The 20,641-nt window shown below is 38.9% G+C and overlaps 1 protein-coding gene across 1 annotated transcript in view; it reads right to left on the reverse strand.

Annotated features, from left to right (window-relative positions):
* Positions 1 to 20,641, reverse strand: part of LOC133960682 (uncharacterized) — a 69,919-nt gene that overhangs the window by 38,134 nt on the left and 11,144 nt on the right. The window contains exon 3 of the mRNA XM_062395474.1: positions 18,416 to 18,463. Coding sequence (XP_062251458.1) covers positions 18,416 to 18,463 — 48 coding nt within the window. The remainder of the gene's footprint in view (positions 1 to 18,415; positions 18,464 to 20,641) is intronic.

The raw sequence follows: 20,641 nt of genomic DNA on the forward strand, positions 1-20,641 counted from the left end.
CTAAGCTGCTCTGTCACTGCTCAAGTAGAACCGTGAAGTCTCCCACCTGTCAACCATCTGCAGCTTATAGACGCACACAAACAACCTCCTCATTTATAACAGACTGTGATCCTCCTAAACTTAATCAAAACAAAAACATGATCTGACTGGTCATGGCAACTTCACTGCAGGAGAAATTATTGTTAACAATGACGGGAAGGGACTTCATATGTGAACGCACCCCCTCCATAACTGATTCTGTAACATTGCCTGTGAGTATTTACTACAGAAGTTGTATGAAGAAAGTAGCATTTGCGACTGTACTATAGGTTTTTGTTGAAGCATTTGACATCTTTAACAAATATGTTTAGGGGACCTAAAAAACGACTCAATTTAACACTTATTCTATTAACTTGCTGTAAACGGCAATACAGTTCAAATTAAAGAAAAATCTGTACAGTGTCATCGCCACAACTTGTGTTTCTAATGGAGTTGTTCAGAGCTGTGTAAATTATACTATTTTAAGCAATACAGGGTGTCAGTTAGGCTTAGAATAACTTCAGAGAGCCATCCAATGGAAATGTGTGGATGTGAAGAAAACGAGAGAGACAGAGGGAGGGCATGTATGTTGGTACCTTTTGAGTTGGTGGTGTGTATGCAAAGTGAATGTCACATTTCAGGATTCACCCCCCTCTGAGCCTGAAATCATTTATAGGCCTGTAAGCAGCCTGCCTTGACTTTTGTCATTGTTGTGATGTTGTCATCAGCTTAGCCTGTGTGCTGGGAGTTATTGGAAATTTTGGAAAACATGTGACAAGCTTTAAAGTAGCACTAATTTCTCCTCTGAGCTTTTCATACCTCTCACTTTTGTAAAGCCATATAACCTACATGATTGTTCAGTGTGTCAAACTGTTTCCAGCATCTGCAATCAAACAGCAAATGCAAAAAAAAGTATTTGACTTTGAAAGTAAAAAAAAAAAAAAAAAGGAAAAGCGGAAATAGCAACAGCGTATGCATGAGCGAGGTGTCCCAGCTTGGTAAACCAGCACTGAATCAATCAAAGCTGTAGTAGAGGCGATTGCCTATCTCACAGATAGCCGCAGGGCAAAAGTTGCACAGCACAGGGCCAGAAAAAAACAACACCTAAAGGCTGATCTATTTTCTTGTTTGGAAGTAATATGAGTTCCTACATACCTTCTTGTGATTTAAATCAAGGTCATTAACTGTGATGTGTTGGAGGATGCAGAAATTGGGACATTAATCCTGAGGAAATAGTTATCTGCCGGAGGAGGTGTGATCAGAATGCAATGCGACTGGATAGCAGTGGATGAAAAATGTGACAAGTCTTTGTCACCAGACATTATCTTCCACAACTTTTGCACATAACTCCTGAACTATTCAAGATGCCACTAAGGGAGGAAAATCTAGGACCATAGCTCCAGTTCCCATGAGCCTCATTTTCTCTGCTATTTATTGTGCATTTCTGAAATTCTCCCTGTGTTCAGGGCCTACTTTTCAAGAGAAAATACATATAAACAACCGGCTTTACTTGTATTTTATATAAGATTAATGATAGTATCACAGTTAGTATGACAGCCTCAAAACAGGCTTGTATAAGAGAAGATTAGTTAAACTAAACCTAATCTCATTTCAGCTTTGCTCTCACACTCATTTGCATATTCGGCGACTTTAAGATTGGATGATTTACCTTTTACATGTGCACAGATGGGATCATCAAGGATCAACTGATGCATCAGAGCATTTTGATTTTCCTTTTTCCGGCTTTAAGTAGCTTTTGATAAAGTCTTAATTTCCTTACTACATCATTATTAGCTTTTGATACCGACGTGCCATCTGGTAAATGTTAAAGCACAAGCAGATAAGAATTCATAATGAATACGGTTGACTCTATGACAGATTGTAATAAAAGAGAGGGGCTGTGACAATATTCGCAGAGACAGAGCGTGAGGGCATTTGACAATGTGGCAGGGCTGCACTTGCTAATTGCAAAGCTGCTCATACATTTCCACTATCATGATTCCTTTATGAGCAATCACATTTGTTAATGTTTCCACTCCTAAAAATCAGACTCTCCTGACTCTCAGTTTGTGTGTTTGAATGGAATATATTTAGCAGCCAAAGGGGGTTCTGTGATATATTGCAAAAGACCTGTAACACCTTCCCACCTACACATGGTGAGAATGAATCCAAATCATTCTATTTCGCAGCCGTGTCAACTCCTCCCCAGCACCACCTGTCATCAGGATATTTTGCAGCAACCATCAGAGAAAACACTTTGGAGATTGTGAGAGCTGTGTGCTTTCATCAGTGTCCCTTAATTAAATATACCTTTCCCAAGGCACTTCCATGATCTCTGCAAATAAAAAAAAACGGAGTAAACATACCTAATTAAAGAAGTTACAACACAACCCGGGCAGGTTCTGCCTCGGTGTCAGCGGCTGGCATATCTGCAGAGGCTCTGCAGTGCACTGTAATTCCTCACCGGCTCACAGTCAGTACAGGCTAAAATCATATGTCATTAGTAAATTACACAGGTGCCAAAATGAGTTTATCATCTTGAGAATGAAAAGCTTCATAATAACCTAAGGAGGTGCTTCTAAAACGTTCCTATCTTTTAAGCTAAATGAACATGCCACACTGATACGAGATTATCCAGCTTTAGAGCAGACACTGTTGCCCCGAGGCCTGCAGCCAGTTTATGATGCACTATTTTCCCCTAATCTTTTCAACCTCAACAAGCACAAGTGCCGTGCAAAGGGAAGAAGAGAAGGGAGAAAAATGTGTTGCATGGCTGCAGAATTGAACTTTTTTTCCAATCCTTTTTTTACACAGTGTTATTTTCAGAAAAAAATCCTGCAGACTAGTTGAGAGGAAGGCGGCGGCGACAAATCTGTGTAGAGGCTAATGGAGGAATGGGAGGTTTTCCTTTAAGCAGCTGCATTATTACAGAAATACGATTTTCTACCTTTTCTGAGTCAACACTGACAATTTAACTATAATGATTGGATTCATATTCTGGATCTGAGAGTTTTTAATGGATCTTGCAAGAGCACTAATTCTTGTCAGAATTTAGTCTTTGCTTATATTTTGAAATATGGGAATTAGATTTTAAGGCATCTATACAGTCAGAGAACTAAATAATTATTTTTAACAACTTCCCTCTATTGTACAGTGAAGGTAATTATTTGACTGCAAATTATGCTGTATGATCAGTGTGTGAATGGAGGTTTCAGGGAGTTTCGGACCCCCTGCTTATCAACTCAGGCTTCTTCCAAAAAATTATTAAGAATTTGAAGTACAGATAAAAATAAAGAAAAATGTTAATACTGCAGTTGCTAACATGGATCATTACCAGCCCTTATGATTTAGAAATTTGAATGCATGCAAGTTAATACATTAACCCTTTTTGCTTGACAGTTTAAAAATTAACACCCCTATGCCATCATCAACATATAATAAAATGGCACCTTGAATTCTGTCTCAAAACCTTCTCCACGTTGCCAAATATGTACTGGGGGTAAATGTCAAAGGCCTTGCATTATTATTTTGTAATCATTGACTTTAAATATCAGCTGATACCACACATGTGCAAACTTGAGGAATATAAATTCCCTGCATTTTGGAGAAATCAGCTATTTTATAAAAAGAAAAACTGTGGACACAAACTCAACATCCTGAGTTCAAACCAATAAAAGAATACAACATTACAATCTTATAACTGACTGTACACCTCACTCAACACTGACTGTCTCAACACAACCTTGACACAAAGACGCAGTTCTTTTTTTAACAAGACCATTTTTTGTTGTCTTTATCTGTGACAATTTGAGCAACGATGTCTACTCTCACCGGTTCTGCAGATCAGAACATACCATTTAAATGTGAGTAAGGTTTATAAAAAGATGAGCAGATTAACAAAGTCTCTATCTGAGACTATGTCTTATGAGCAAATGTTGGTTTAGCAGTCTATAATTTACTCTTCAGTCCTATGGGCTTGGCTGCATATTTCTTTGAGTAATGATCCAGCAACTCAAACACTGTCAAAGAGAGAGATTGTCATATTTGACCAAGATTAAAGGAGAAAGTGTGGAACAGGTGAGTGTGAGAGAACGCAGGACATTTTCAGGTCAGATATATTCAGAACTCACACTGATGCTAACTGACGTCTTTCACTGAAACAAAAGGTCTCTATGTCTGTGGCAATAAGACATTGATTCATTTAAGGAAGGCTCTTACTTCTCTCAACATATATTCATGTTCAATATCCTCTTCAATATCTTTCATATACAGGTATTGATGAAAAGTATTTATACTTTATTGGCAGAAATGTAATAAGTCACTGACTGTTTGCACAGTATTCTAATATTAATAGAGCTAATCTGAAGCAGTGGCGTGCAACTAGGTGTGTTTCCTGTACAGCACTTAAGTCGATTTTCAAACATTAATTAAATCTTTCTATTTTATGCTACGATATGATTCAACGCCTCAACAATTCAGAGTAAAATGTTGCATTAATTACTGCACAAGATTCATCATACTCTAAAATTAATTTGAATATTTTACACATACAACATATGGTCAATAAATAACATATTGTGTCATACAAGCATGCACAAGACATGTATTATAGTTAATCAATTATATATTTCTAAAAAGCTTAATTATTTTTCAAAGCGTTCTCTCACTACTCATCAAACATAGATATAAAGCATGTGCATAAGTAAATCACGCTCAATACCTATGTAATATACAGATCAATTAAACACAACAAAATGGCTATTTGAATAGCAATTTCTCTGTGAAAGGTTGCCTCTGATCTAATACACACAGACACACATGTAGGATATATAGTTATTTATATGATGGCAAACATTTGAGAGTGTATTTTAGCCTGTAAACGTGTTTGTCAGTGTATTGCACTCCCACTTGTAAAGCCTCCAGAATGTGACTGTCTGACGCTTATCTCTCCAGGAGTTATGGGAGTTAATGAGAGCAGCTTGACAATGTGAGACTACCTGGAGCCCGAGGGCCTGTCGGGGAGTGAGTAAACCATTAGCCCTTGCCCTGGGGCAAATGGCTCCTAAAAAGTGAAGAGTTCTGCAACACCATTTTATTACTAAAGTCTCCACGCAAGGCTGATACTGTGTTGGTGTTTAGAGGGGGGGGGCAAGCCACATGCCACTGCCATTGCAGATATATGGTGTCGTGTACTGTCGGAAACCTGAGGACCAGGATGGTCAAAACAAGCCAGAGATATAACACTGACATACAGTAATCTCAGCAACTGACACACATGCACTGGCTTTCTAGAAAGGCAGTGAGAGTTGATACAGAGTAATGGGTCTCCACCTGTAACATGACTCTGTCTTTAGAAGGAGGCCCGAGGACGGCTGGGTGTGTCTGCCCACTGTCCTCCCAGTAGGACACCACTATTCTACTGCTCATTGTCTTTGTGTCACGGGTCAAGAAGATAAATCCTCTTTACGCTGTGGTTTAACAAACAGCCTCAGAAAAACGATAGCCCTGGGAGCATATTTTTGGCATCATATAAATAAGAATTGAAAATAAAAGAGAAATTGATTATAGGTTCATATGTGACCTTTTAACAATGAATGTCATGAATCCACTAAACAGCTCTGAGCAATCAGCTGGAGGAGTTTTAGAAATTTGAAACAAAGACAGCATTGAATTTGAAATACCTTTTTAAACCTTAAAACAAACATATTTTATATCTGCTGTATGCAAATCAATATATATTTTATGATAAACTATATTTAACTTGAAGAAGGATAAACAAAAGATTATATCAAGATATTAAACAGAAAATTATAGCTCTTATCAAATTTTACACACATGAGATGTAAACAAATACAACAACTAAGGCACTTCATATCGGCAGGAACACAGCCTAATGATGCTTTGATTTAAACTTGCTCTAACTTTATAGTCCTTGTAAACAATTTACTGATTGTTTGCTTGTGGATGCTAAACAGGCGGCATAAAAATTAACCCTCAAGTCAGACTGTATCAATTTATTTCAACATATGTTGCTCCCCACCACGCACTGACAGACTTACTGCCATATTCTTATGGAAAGCTGCCAGAAGTTTGATGTAGGTAAAAGGTTGAGTTGAACTTTCCAAATCTTAAAACTACACAGGTTAAGAACCCCGGTGGATCAACACACTCTGAGTTCCGTTGAGTTTATTACAATTACTTTAAGACACATGAAACAATTCCAGATATGGAGGTGATTTATTACATTAGCAGTGAGCAGCTGAGAAAAGCACAAAAGAAGATTGTATGAAGATTATAGTGATGAAATAGTCAAATTTATTATCTTGACAGCTGGATATTCCAATTTCTTTGCCGCTGAGCCATGTCGATTTTCCAGAGTGCAAACACGTTTAAGTACTTCTTCAGAGTCAATTAAATCAGATACTAGTTAAATTATCATTTTTATTAACCTACAGGTTCATATTTTTGTAATTTTAATCACTATTGAAAGACTATTAAAACAGCTTTCCTATGAAGACAGAACTAAGGGTCATTTGGAGAGCGGCAGAATTAATCACACAATGTCACTTCAAATCTATCTTTCCGTTCACTTTAAAGCTCGCTCTAACATTTACATGTGCATGGAGAATTATCCGTGGTTGGTTAAAGGAGAGATCAGGAGTGACGACGGGCTATACCCACCTAAAGCTCCTGGAAACTTGAGCACCGCACATGAGCCAATAAGTACGATTATTGAAATGAAGGTTGTACAGTATTCCTGAAGGCTTATAGCAGGGCCGTTAAATATCTGAGGATCACTGACTGTCAATATCCTGCTACAAAATCACTTCCTATCTCCTTCTGTACCTGTGGAGTCTACTGTCCCCCGTCCACTGTGTGTGTGTGTGTGTGTGTGTGTGTGTGTGGTGTGGTGTGGGCAAGCCTCTGGAGTGAGGACAGTAAATAATATACCAAGAGAACATTAACCTTTAGTTGCGGAGTTAAGATGGAACCTCAATTAACAAGAGTAAATAATCCTTGTGATTACTTTTAGCCGGCCTTTATCTCGTACATAACCTAATTAAATGGACCATCCAAACATAAAACCACAACTAATCAAGGGCTTTGCTGAGGCATCGCAATATGGCTGTTTGGGATTTTAAAAACCCACCCACGCATGTGCGAGCAGCCATGCGTCCCCTACACACACACACACACACACACACACACAGTTTAATAGATAAGAAGGACATTTTGTAATAATATAGTTTGTAAGTGGACCAATTCAATTAAACAAAAATACAAAAAATAAGTGATTTACAGTAAACCCAATTATTTAATTATTTGCCGTTTGCTCTTTCTTTGTTCAGGCCTCCGAAACACTTCCTTGTTGAAGCTCAGAGTCGATCCAATTTTGACGGTTGTTGATTAAATCAAAGGACAGAGAGAAGATAGATATTCCCTCATTTATAGTTTGACAGCCGAAGAAGCAACGAGACACTCGCCATCTGTGAAGGTTGTTTCATTAATATTCTAACAATCAGACAGACCCTGTGAAGTGGGGGAGTTGTGTACAGCAGAGCAACAATGACTTTTGCCTTAGAAGAGCAAAAAAAATTGAACTCTTCCAAACAAACAAGACCACGGCGTATTTGATGTGGCGATCTTATGCTAGTGGTCTTCTAACATGTCCCACTATGGCTGTGCATAAATACTTGTGACGTTTTAATGATTACCCAGACTTCATCCAGTCACAGGCCTCGACCACATCCTCCTATCATCTTCTCTGTTAAAACAGCAGCATACAATATAATGTGAGTTACGTTAATGCTCTAAAATTCAACATGATCTTTCTGGAAACCTGACAGTTGTTCTCAGACATTTTAACTTTCTTAAGGGGAAAAAGACAAATTATTCTCCTACAACTGTGGGCGGCTGTGGTCCAGGATGTACAGACGATCGTCCACTAACTGGATGGTCACTGGTTCTATCCCCAGTTCCATAGTTTGTATAAAGATGGACGACGTGTCTCCACTTCTATGAATCCAAAATATCTAGATATTTTCACTGCCATCTTGGACCAAAGACTAAATTTGGTGCCAGATTCTGCAAAGTAGTGAACGGTGATAGAACCACAGTATCAAGATACTGCTGATGCACGCCCACAACCAATCATGAGTCAGCATCAGCTGTCAATCACAACATTTTGCCCTGTTTTTATAGCATCAATTAACTAATACAAAAATAAAATGACCAGCAAAATAAACCCTTGAAAATACAACAGTGGGATAAGAACAAACTAAAATGAGAGAAAAACATCTTTGAGAAAAATAAATTTGACGTTGATTTTGACTTTTTAGTTTGGTCTATGTCCAATCCACTTACATGGAGGAGATGGAACGTATTACCTGAACTGCAGCAAACCACCAGGGGCCGATCGAGACACGTTGGCTTAACTTTTAGGGAGCAAGTCATGTCAAGCATTTTTATATATAGATGCTAACTTGTATTAGCAAACGTAGTAATAGGAATTAGTCAGTTCACTGTTGTCGTGACTACGTCTCACACCTTAAATCTCTCTGTAAAAGACTGGCAGTTAAATGCATACATTTAAATGTAAATACTTGCAACCTGTTAATACTTGACGTGCACGTGTGTGCTGAATAATTAAGTGATAATAATGATGGAGTAAAGGTGGCAAAATATTATGCAGTGTCTGAAATAAAGTTAATTAGTGTAAGGACAGAAATGGATCTCATCTAATGTATTTCCAGTGCAGCCATTATTTTAGTAAAGTAAAAAGTCATCAAACAAATTCCATTTTGGCTCTTAGTTTGACAAGAATAATATCACCTATATAAAATATTCAAAAATGATGCAGAGCAGTTAAATAGTAAATAGTTTAGTGGAGATAGTGGAGAGTTGGACTTAGTTGAGGTCTCAGTGCAGCAACATCCGATTTGGTTTCATTGTGTTTTCAGGTTGAAATTGGTATAAATAGGCCATCGGAAATTGACTCCATTTAATCTGAGCATTGAAATGTAGACCGTGTAATCAGTTCTCGTTCACATGTGGGCCAAGATAAGACTGGTTTTATTTGTGTGTAAGTCTATCCTGAGAGGCCTCATTCTTGGCTGTGGCTGTGGTAAGCCATGCCTCCCAGCTATAGCACCATGTGTGTGTGTGTGTGTGTGTGTGAGTGTGTGCGTGTGTGTGTACACCGCATTTGTGTGGACATAACTGGTCCTTCACTTGGGTCCCCACCCTCTGCCTCAGGATCCTTGTGTAATTGAGAGATGATCTGGGCATCGCACACAAAGCATGGTCACACTGCCTCAGGAAGTGAGCACAGTAATCTTTGTAACAAGGCGAGGATGCCGCTTTCTCTCTCATGCTGGAAGTAAGGAAACGTAACTCGAGGGGAGATGATATAATTTCTTAAGTGTATTGTTCAAAAGAAAGAAAAAAAAGACAGAGGTCAACGGTTTAACGCTGAGGAAAATCTAACACATCAGAGCGACAGTCAAGTAAGAACAGTGCACTCTTTGTTTCAGGTAAAGTTGCGGTGTAACACAATGCGTGTATGTGTTCTCAATCATTTGCATCCAAAGCTGGTACTTGAGCTTGGTAGTGGAACAATGCATTATGAAGAAAACTTGATTGTGAGTTGTCACCCAAGCCTCATTCCCTTTAATTACAGCCTTTGCATGGACATATATGCATACAAATGGCAAATTTAAAGAGTGGATGAAAAGGAGTTCATTTGAAAAACTACAACAAAACCATTTGTTCCCACCAAAACACCATTCACTATATGACAAATGATGCTTTAGTCTTATGAATAATTCTCAAATTCTGAGCAATCAAATTTTAAGGATATCGTAAATCCTGTTTAACTGGCCTCATTCATTACACAACAGAGATGGTCGGTATACGAATAAAGTGTTATGTCTGAAATTGTCAGTGACTTCATGCGTCGCTGGGAGATGCTCAGTGCCGAGCTGATGTATGGTGCGACTGACTGTATGGTGATGGAAATGTCGCGTTGGCCTCGTTAGCATTCTGCTGTAACCCTCGGGCAGGGGTGTCAGATTCTCTCAAAATTTACCGCTCAGTTTGGAACCAAAAGATTCAGTGCATAATGGCTGTGGAGCCCCTTATAATGAAAATACTGATCCTCACTAGCATGGTCTGCTCCAGTGTTAATTTTGGCAGCTATTTTTGATTTAGTCTTAGTCTTAGTCTTTTGACAAAAATGCATATTAGTTTTAGTCAACAACCAACATTTTCGTCTCGTCTCGTCAACGAAAATTAAAATAAATTTTAGTCATAGTTTTTATTTTCAAAGATTTGTTTTCGTTACGTCTTCGTCTCGTCTTCGTCATGGAAAAAAGGTCGTTAACGAATATATTTCGTCATAGTCTTCGTCAACGAAATTAACACTGGTCTGCTCTGAGGAAAATGTTGATCAAAGAACAGTTGTACATGTGAAAGGGCGTTGGTCAGAAGCGGTGTGACAGTTGGTCAATCACTACAGTTTCTGTTATTTTTCTTATATTATTTTAAATTGCTTTGGTTGCAATGACAACTGTTTAAATCTGTTATGTCTGACATATAGTCTTTGGACCAACCTGAGGTAGTTATAACAAGTTGTTACAAGCAGTTTATTAAGCTAAAAGATCACTTACTTTGTGATTTGAGTCAGACTTTAATGCGATTTCTGAGTCACATGACTCATTTTAGAGTCAGACTGATTTTCAGCTCAGTTGTGTGTAATTTGTCCTGCAGTGCATAGGGGGGTGCGAGGAGTGATCAGATGCTCCAGACTGCTTGGCGATCAAATGAATTCAGAAATTTGGGTCTGCAGTAATCTGGTTCTTACACAGCATGAATCGATTCCCCCAAAATTAACACCTTGTCCCTCACTGTGGCTTGCCCCAAATTATAAAACATAATAGTAAATGTAATGAAACAATTCTGCGTGAATATCGAAAGTGAGAGAAGTTGAACTTGAATGTCTATTTTTATGCTAATACTATGGGATGAAAATAATCCTCTAGTCAACGACTAATGTTGCTGAGTCTTACCACGTATTAACCTCATGTTCAAATAATGAATATCGCGAAAACATTTTTAAGGAAAATAATTTAAAAAATGCAAATGAACTCAATACCATGATGAAAGATGTAAACAAAAAAGTGACAGATACATATTTCATGGCTAATTAACCCTGAATGTTACACAGACCAAGTGAAATGAAGACAGGCTTTCAAATGTCCCCGCACGCTGTGCTCGCACATCCTTCTCTAGACGTCTCATTTCTGGAGCACTCTGCTAAGAAGGGTAGAAAATGTGAATGACAAATAAGCTACTTAACCACAATGAATTAAGGCCTAACATTTGAAAATTTGATACTGAAATTACTGTCATTATGGTGCATTATGTCTGAGCGTAATGATTGCTTTGGCGCTGTTTGAAGACAAAGGCAGGCTCTGGGGAGGGGGAAAGTATAGTCGGAGAAGTTGATTTCATGGCTGTTAATGATATGTGAACTTCAAACCTTAATTTTAGCAGCCATCATTTCCTGCCATTTCACAGCTCATCTTTTGTTAGCTACCTAAAGACTAATGGCCGTCTGCTAATGATTTCTCCCTCTCTGGACAAAGGGTGAGCCATACCCACGGAGATCTACTTGTCAGACAGAAAAACAGCTCTTTTGAAGGCTTAGGTTTGATTTGTACAACATTTGCTTTCGAAGCAGAACAAATGAGAGAGAACACACTGTAACAGGAATGCACAGACTGTTTTAATCTCTTATCACTAATTGATGGATTTAATGGTTTTGGAGAGCCGTAAACATTTGAAATCTCTAGGCTTCTTATAAGTAGGAAATTAGTAAAATATACTGTCCTCAAGCAGAGCTGTGCTTGGCCTCTGCTGTGTTTTTGTGGATACGACGTTTGCACCGAGCATCTGAGGGTGTTGACTAAGAGATGAATTGCATACCAAGAGTGGGGACCACACAGCAAGAGTGACCACATGTCCTCGCAGCTGTACTATCAAACTAGCAAAACAGATACATGGAAAATAGGGCATAAAGACTTTGCCTCCGTTTTGGGGGATGTTTCCTTTGTTGTAAACAGTGGGGAGACCAACTGAAGCTGCTATTAGTTCTCCATCACTTTCAGTTTGGATGCCTGAAAGCTAATTAAAGGAGAGCTAAATTGAATCAGCTTTAGGACCCCCCCCCCCCAACGAGAACTGAACAGTGCTTGGGGATGGAACACATAATGCAAGAAGAGCATGGAGTTTAAATAAAAAAGGTTGCAATTATCAACAGTCCACGGCAAAATCCCATTTCCCCACCTCAGGCCTACGCATATGTTTGCATGCTGCTGTGCAGACAAGGGTATATCATTTCTTTGGGGAATTCAGATTAGGGTTACTAAGCCCTTCAAATGGCCCTCTGAATGTAGTTATTTTAGATGCAGACTCTAAATAAGAGTAGTAGGAGTAAGTAAGTTCCCAGTTTGCTGTGTAAAATGAGTAGCGAGTGGTTACCAAACTGGTCTGAAGGGCCAGTAACCATGCGAGCACACTCTAAGGCAAAAGGGGTGAATGGAATTGAACCCCAAGTTTTTGCTGGGTGTAATGGCTACAGACTGATCTTGCAATGTGCTATGACCTTGTCCAACCAACAAGATGTAATTTTGACTCTGCTGACCTTGTGACTTTTCAGTCTGCACAATAGACATTTGAGACCAAGATTACTATTGAATTCAAATTCAAGGTGTTTTTTGATTTGAAACGTATAGTGTATATCAGTGCTGGGGTTTATAGTATGATTATGACAATGTTAACAACATAACACAAAAACATGTCTCCTGGCTCCTAAATGTCAGTCAACCATTACTAAGAGAAACACCAAGACAAAGGCTTTGTGACAAAAACAATCTCACATATTTTAACATTCATTTCTTGAAAAAAAATTGAAAATTACTCACAATGATTGCAGTTTTAATACAGTTTATAAAATACTGTATACAAAAATAGTATTTACACCTAATTCTAACCTGAACCCCAAAACTAAGTCTTAAGCCTCAAACAGCCCATTAAAAGTGGGTTGGAAAGTGAGGATCGGCCAAAAATATCTTCACTTTCCCCAAATGTCCTCACTCTGTAGGTTGAAGTCTCAAAATGGTCCTTACAAAGATATCTGTAAAAGTACACACACACACACAGTCTACCTCAAGGCCATGTTTCATTGTCCGTCGAAAGAGGAGAAATTCCTTTCATGTGTCATCTCCCGTCCCAGCACAGTCCTGACAGAGGCTTAGTGACATGTGAGAGGCTTCGGCAGAATGTCCTGCTTTTAGTCAAATGAAGAGTCTGGCAGCTGCTGTATTCATAAAAAAATCAACGGATAATCTGCTTTCCATATAAAATCAAGTGATAATTAACATTTTTTTTTTCTGGGAGGGGGACGGGAGTGTAAATGCTACCACCTTTAAGGAGACACTTGAGAGGCATGGGGCGGAGAAGGTCTGAAAATTGTGTCAGGAGATTTAAAGTTGCATTAGCATAGAGTAGAAACAGTTTAGATACAGTACAGTACATCTGTGAGTAATTTACTGACAATGATAAAACATTGGAGGGAAAATGTTAACTATCAGTTTTATGGCTGTGAACCATATATACAAAATAATACATAAACAGTTTTAACATTATTAACAGACTACACTCTATCTATTATTTACCATATCCTCACAGTAAAGATGAGTTGCAATTTATTTTTACATCAAGTATAAACAACAATTCTACACTGACTCAATTGTAAGAGATAAATATGATACAATATATTTTCCATGATCATTTTCAGTCAGTTAAAAGCCAGGCCTGCAGCATATTGAAATTTTGGGGCTTATTTTCGGAAGCACTTACATTTTCAAGCAATGAATAAATAAGATTAAATTGTTCCCCTTTTTGCCATTAAATGGATTAAAATAACTTGCAATATGATTTCTTTCATAATCACCACAATCACAAGATAAAAACTATGAGCCTATGAGTGTTACTCTGCTGATATTGTTTGTAGTCTCACCAATTAAACCAAATTTCTGATTTGCAAAATATTGGTCTATGTGATAAAGTCTTCTGTGATGTACATTTTTTATTCAAATTCAATATTTTAGACGTGAGACTGAACAGAATCAAAAGGGCATTAAAGATGACCCGGCTTTTTTAAATCAGGTCTCTATTACACCAATATGGCTCCTGCAGTTATCACGTGAGTAACCACTCCTGCAAAAATCACTATACTATTTTTTATTAAGGGTGCATCATTAGACGCATAGTCTGTCCTCCTGACCCCAGCTCTGTGTCGGACAAGGGCTAATCAGGGCCGAGGAAGGGAGCTGTAAATCTCTTCCTCCTTCACAACTACTCACCAAGCCCTTCTCCACCGGACTCCAATCAAAGGGAGCAGAGGCCATTAGGCAGCTCTGGACCTCCTTTTCTTTATAATTACACCCTCCTGGATTGACCGAGCACCAGCTAGCCCTTTGCTATTTGCAGTAATTAGTCCAGAATGTGAGCTGTCAACATGCAAAAATCGTGCCAGTAGGCCCACAATGCCACGGCCACCCCCACTGAGTTCAACAACAAGCACCTAGCCCTGGCCACTGGAATGCATTAACTTTCTCCTCTCTCTCTATTCCCCCCCCCCCCCCCCCCCTCGGCGACTCATGTCAAGTCCAGGCCCCTTAGAACAAAATCTTAATAATTAACTCGCAAATTTTAACATGATTGCTTGTGACACACCTACTCTGGTAATTATTGCTTTGAGGCCATGTGCTAATGAAATTAATGCATTCATTGCCCCAACAAATTAGCATAACTCATACAAACGGCCCACATTTGAGACCCTGTTGCAAAAGGGGAAAACAGCATGCAGGAAAAGCCTCATCAACATCATCAACACAAAAGAAGGTAGGAAATGAAATGGATGGCACAATGAACCAGACTCTGGATGATGAGCACTGCTTGCTCAAAGTCTTAATGGCTAAAGCCTCTTAATGTTAACCAAGGGTGATTGCAGTAATGCATTACAGAGTGATAGCGGTGCAGGACAAAATGATTATCACTATCATCATTACAGTCATTGCTGATCTACATATACATTTCTCTGTGGACAAATATTAAATGACTGTGCCACCGCAGACATTAAAATGTTATTATGCTGATGCATTAACTTACTGTAGCAGACTTCATATCAATATACAGTAGAGCCTCCCAACAATCATTCTGTAAATGGCACAGCTGCCACTTGCAGCGATCACCAGTCCTGCCAGTAACCCCTGTTCATGGCTGTTTGGTCTCTCAGTGGGATGTCTCTCAGACATTCACTGCTCGCCATTAATAATGGATGACAATTTCATTGGTATAATGGACGAAGACAAGTGCAACAGTCACTTGGAGATGCTGCAAAAGTATAAGAAATGTCCCCTCGTAGGTAAAAGAGGAGCAGAGTTGGTTGTAACACCTAACAAATGTGTTTGCCTGCAGCCAAATACTGGCAGCGAAACTGAAAATGGCCTCAATTTAAACAACACTGACTCGCATTAATATGGTCAGGGGACAGTCTGCAGGTTAGCACGACAGCTTCTGGTAGTGTTTCCACTATATCTCTTGATACATCATGACACCATTTTGTCCAGACAATCTGCAGCACAGAATCAGTAAAGTTTGGTTCAGTATAATAGTGGAGAATGTTTTTTTATAAGGAAAGCTAGAAGTTATTACAAAATATTTGTATATCCACAGAGTTATTGTCTACTTGATCAAAATAGCTTTACAAACAGGAACTTATTGCCTTTCTTCATGTTGTTATTTGAAACCTGAAGTTATTGAAAAAATGTTGCTGGAAGTTTTGACAGTCTGGTCATTAATCATCACCATCTGGACCCTTATTGGAGTCACACTTCCTGTCTATAATGTGCAAAGAATATAGCACTGAAAGAATGCCAATGACTCAGCAGGGGTTGCAATAACCCCTGCTGAATATTGTTACTATGGTTACTGTTGATAAATATCTTTTGGATTGTTCTATTTTTTCTTCTTAAAAAAGGACACTTTCCACAATTGCAACACATTAGCAACGGGTTTCAGGTACGTTCACTAAGACTTATATATATATATATGTAAAAGATGAATAACCTGAATATTCCCCAAAATTTAAGCCAAAGTGTCTTGATTAATGAGTGGGAAAAACACCTAACTAAAAAGTAAAAGTATATATCAAATAAAAATGTTCCTAAATATAGCGATTAAGGTATGTTTGGTTTTAAATAGTTATTTGATGGTACAAAAATGGGTTGAAAGTTTGATTGAGAGCTAAATATATTAAGCACGAATATCAACAGTACCTCAATATCATGGCTCTAACCCTGATCACATCTGGGGAGACTCTGGCTCCAAATGCACGAAGATGGAAGTGTTTGTATCTCTTTTTTCAAATAAAGTTTGTGATTCTGACACACACCTAAAATTGACTGTAATGTTAGATATTGAACTAACTAGTGAACTTGTTCCAATAGAAAGGTAACTAGCCAAGCAATGCTGAATAATGAAAGCTAGTTGGAAGCATAGACAGTATATACAAATGGAAGCCACAGCTCTCTTTCTCCACATTGCAGAAAGAGTAAACCAAAACATTCGGGATGGAGCTGCCACCATCTTGCACTTTTAATGTCATGTGGAGCCAGAGATTGTGCAATAGTGATCGCAGTAAGGAGCAACGGTATTTAGGTCCTGCCGATAAACACAAACAATTATTTTATGTGGACTACTTAGTCTGGCCCATGTCTCATCCACTAACATGGAAGAGGAAGTGTGTTGACCTATACTGCCAGGCACCAGAGGGAAATCAATCAAGGTTGTCTTAAATTTAGGTTCTGTTATGTTATTCATGTGATCTACGGTATATGGTTAGAAAGTGGGCTGGAAAGCTAATGCCATGTGAACTAGAGTTAATAGCACGATGGGTCTCCCTCAACTACATGAACCTATATGCTCTGTGGATCTGTATCAGCTGTTATAGGATGTGTGATTGAATCACGCCACCATAGCGAGTCTCCTAGCTATCCTGGCTCTCAGATACCAGTCAGCCACAAGAAAATACCCAACCAAACCTTAAATCTGAAATGCTGTACCTGCAAGTATGTCCAACATTTTTGTATCCATTATGCAAAATACCCGTGGAATCATCATAGTTTATGTCCACTTAAAAACTGAGTTAATTTCAACTTTTAACAACTGGACTATATGAACATTATCATCATCGCCCCCCTGTTGGAAACAAACTAGCGACACACTGTCTTGTGTAAAAGAAAACAATATCATAACTCAGGACCAATTGTTCTTTTACCCTTCATGGAGACAAACACAAATTCCTAGATGAATAAAAACAATCTGACATTTCCCACTGACTAAATGATTCATTGAGCTTTGATCGGTGTGTGAAGCGCTAGGTGTGTGAGTGCAGTTTCATGTTTAAAATATCTGAAAATCCTGAAAGGTTGTTGTCAAAGTAACTGTGACATTTTCTTCCACGGAGTGTATTTCTCCCATACATATACACGAGAACAGACAGCAAATCACATTTTCTACCCATCGCTGTAAAGCCAACAATGAATAAAACACTCGGTGGACAGCTTGTGATGCTTTGACCCGCAGTCCAAGCATGAATACATACAACACATCAACAGCACACTTCCTAATCTGAGATGGTTAGTAATGTGGCCACCTTATCCAGCATGCAACCCCATCTGTGATGACACATCGGCTCCACCATTTTAAACAAATACACCCACCAATACCAGACAAAATGTGTGATGGGAAATTTGCATTATGAATGTACCAAAGGAAAGCATGATTAATTTGTGCTCATGAAATGAATACAGATTTTGTCATTACATGGCTTGTATCCTTTGCCAAATATTGTAATGTTTCTCGCTCCTTATCCACAGCAAGTGTTCTGCTGCAATAATAAGGAATAAAAGACAGCTTAAAGCTCAGAAGCAACACAACTGCTGGTAAATCAGCTAAATCACAGAGCAAAACAAAGACCTGATTGCTCATAAGTATTATGGATCTGATCTGTTTAAATCTGATTTGTGAGATGCAGCCATTGTTCAATGACTTAAATTGTGTTTGTTTAAAGGCTCACTACCTACATTTCACACAGGAAGATTAAAAGAATGAGACATCATCAGATTTATCATCACATTTTTACAATACTCGCCTTTTACAACATTCTCTCTCTCACTCACACACACACACACACACACACACACACACACACACAGACACACATCCACACATCCACACACACACACACACACCATTACACTACACATACCTTGGCCTTGCAGAGGATACATCGCAGTCGGTCTTCACTCCCGTAGCCCTTTGAAGAAACAACATTTTTAAGTAATTTAGTGAAAGTGAACCATCAAAAAAACTGATTTAAAGCTGCACTTAGTGCCAAATGACAACATGTTTGTTTGTGTTTTGATCAATAAACTAAATATGTTTTGAAAACACATTTAATTTTAACACAAAGATGCATTGTGCATAATAATGCTAATTTAATTAAAGTGCTACAAACCTGAATAAACATGTTGGCACTAAACCTTGGACAAAAAATATGCTAAAAAACAACCAACAAACACAAGATTCACAAAAACTAACAAACAAACAGCAAAAATAACAACAAAAAAAACAGATCACAACAAAACTGAAAACACAACAACAACAAAAATACAAGACCAAAAAATACATTTAAGAAAATGTAACACAACAGAAAACACAAGGCCATCTCACATTGCAGTGTACTGTATAGTCATTAATAGTTAAACATACATTACTAAACGTTATTTTAATGCATACACTAAATGTTCCACTTCACAGAGAAACTAAAACAACACGCTAGGAATAATCTTCAAGCTGCTGCTAACGAACTGAAGATGCTAATAACAAGCGCTGCATTTGTTCGAACACTAAGTGCCAGATCCACTGCTAATATGCGAGGCATGTAGGAGCACATTTTGATAGATGTTAATGGTATATAATTATAGAACACTGCTATTAGGCTATGTGATTTTATAGAGGACCATTGCCCCTGGCACTGTGGCCTGATTGCTGTGAGTGTTGAACTAATGAATGTAAACCAAGTCTGTTTGCAACAACAGCCCATGAGAGAGAGAGACAGAGTGTGTGTGTGGGATTTGTGTGTGTGTGTGTGTGTGTGTGTGTGTGTGTGTGTGTGTGTGTGTGTGTGTGTGTGCATGTAATTAAAGGGAAACACATGCATGGACAGAGTCAAGGGCATGCTTGTTCATAAATAAGCAAACACCAGCACACACACACAGACTTTGTCACATAGGAAAAAAACATATCTAACACACGCAAGCATGTAAACTCATCCTCTCATGTTTTCCATCTCTTCACACCTTGGTCAGTGCCTCACTCTCTACTGCATCCATGCTATGTTTAGCCAGCAAATTGTTAGCATTCTCACTGCTCCTCTTCTCACTTCTTTTTCGCCCCTCTAACAACTATATATTCTATTTCAGATGGACGGGAATACAAAATCTTTTAGAGCATTTTTTCTTGCAGAATACCATTCCTATTAACTTCAATAGAGTGAAACCAGATGTATGAAAATGAAGAATGTATTTATCTGCCGGGTAACTGAACATCTAACATTATTTTCCGAAAGCCTGCGCCCTTGCTCTGTATTTTCTCAAGCCTGTTGTTGGGTTGGGCAGTGAGACACACCAGGCTGCGCTGGGCTGGTGCGGTACGAGCCACACAGTCCTCCCATGCCCTTGTACTCTGTGCTGCGAGGGGTTTCACCCCTTTAGGAATGCACTCCCTATAATGAGGGTCAGGGGTCATAGTGCTGTCGCGCCTGGAGGCCGGGATCTCCTAGGCACGCTCAGTCACTGACTCTGTCCCTATATTTAAATCTTGCCTTAGGACATGTTTTTCAAAAGGGCATCTCCTAACTAGTTCCTGCGTACTAATTAGTTTTGTTCCATGCTATTTGTCTTTGGGAACCTGAATGAGGAAGGATGGGAGTGGTGGGGTGGGAGGGGTGGGGCGGGGGACACAAATGAGGCAGTTCAAAAACAGCGTATGGTTTGCCTCTGCGCCGATGATGACCAGTCAGAGAGTCCTGTGCTGCGAACACCCTGAAGTATGTATCAACAGAAATGAACACCAGCGCTTGTTTTGCTGTGTTTGAGTTCAGTCTGCCCGCTGTTTAGTGACAACATCTGTGTCGTACTGTTGTGGCTGAAATGAATTTGCCCATATTTTTTTGTTGGAGCTGCTTTTAGGAGTGGTAACAGTGCATGCTATCACTCCCAGCTGGCTCTCTGTCCCTCCCTCCCTCTCTCCCTCTCTCTCGCAAGTCAAATCATTATTGGATTACATTTTCTGGCTTCATAAAATGCGGTTAAGAGGCACTTTAGTCATATGTGCATGACCTGCTTTCCAGAGATGGCTATCAGAGCAAAAGTGACAGGTCAATTGCTGATTTCTGTTCCGTAAAAGGGAAAGGGGCTCCCCACCCTGAGCA

The sequence above is a fragment of the Platichthys flesus genome, chromosome 9 (assembly GCF_949316205.1).
Source record: "Platichthys flesus chromosome 9, fPlaFle2.1, whole genome shotgun sequence".
Taxonomy (NCBI): Eukaryota; Metazoa; Chordata; class Actinopteri; order Pleuronectiformes; family Pleuronectidae; genus Platichthys; species Platichthys flesus.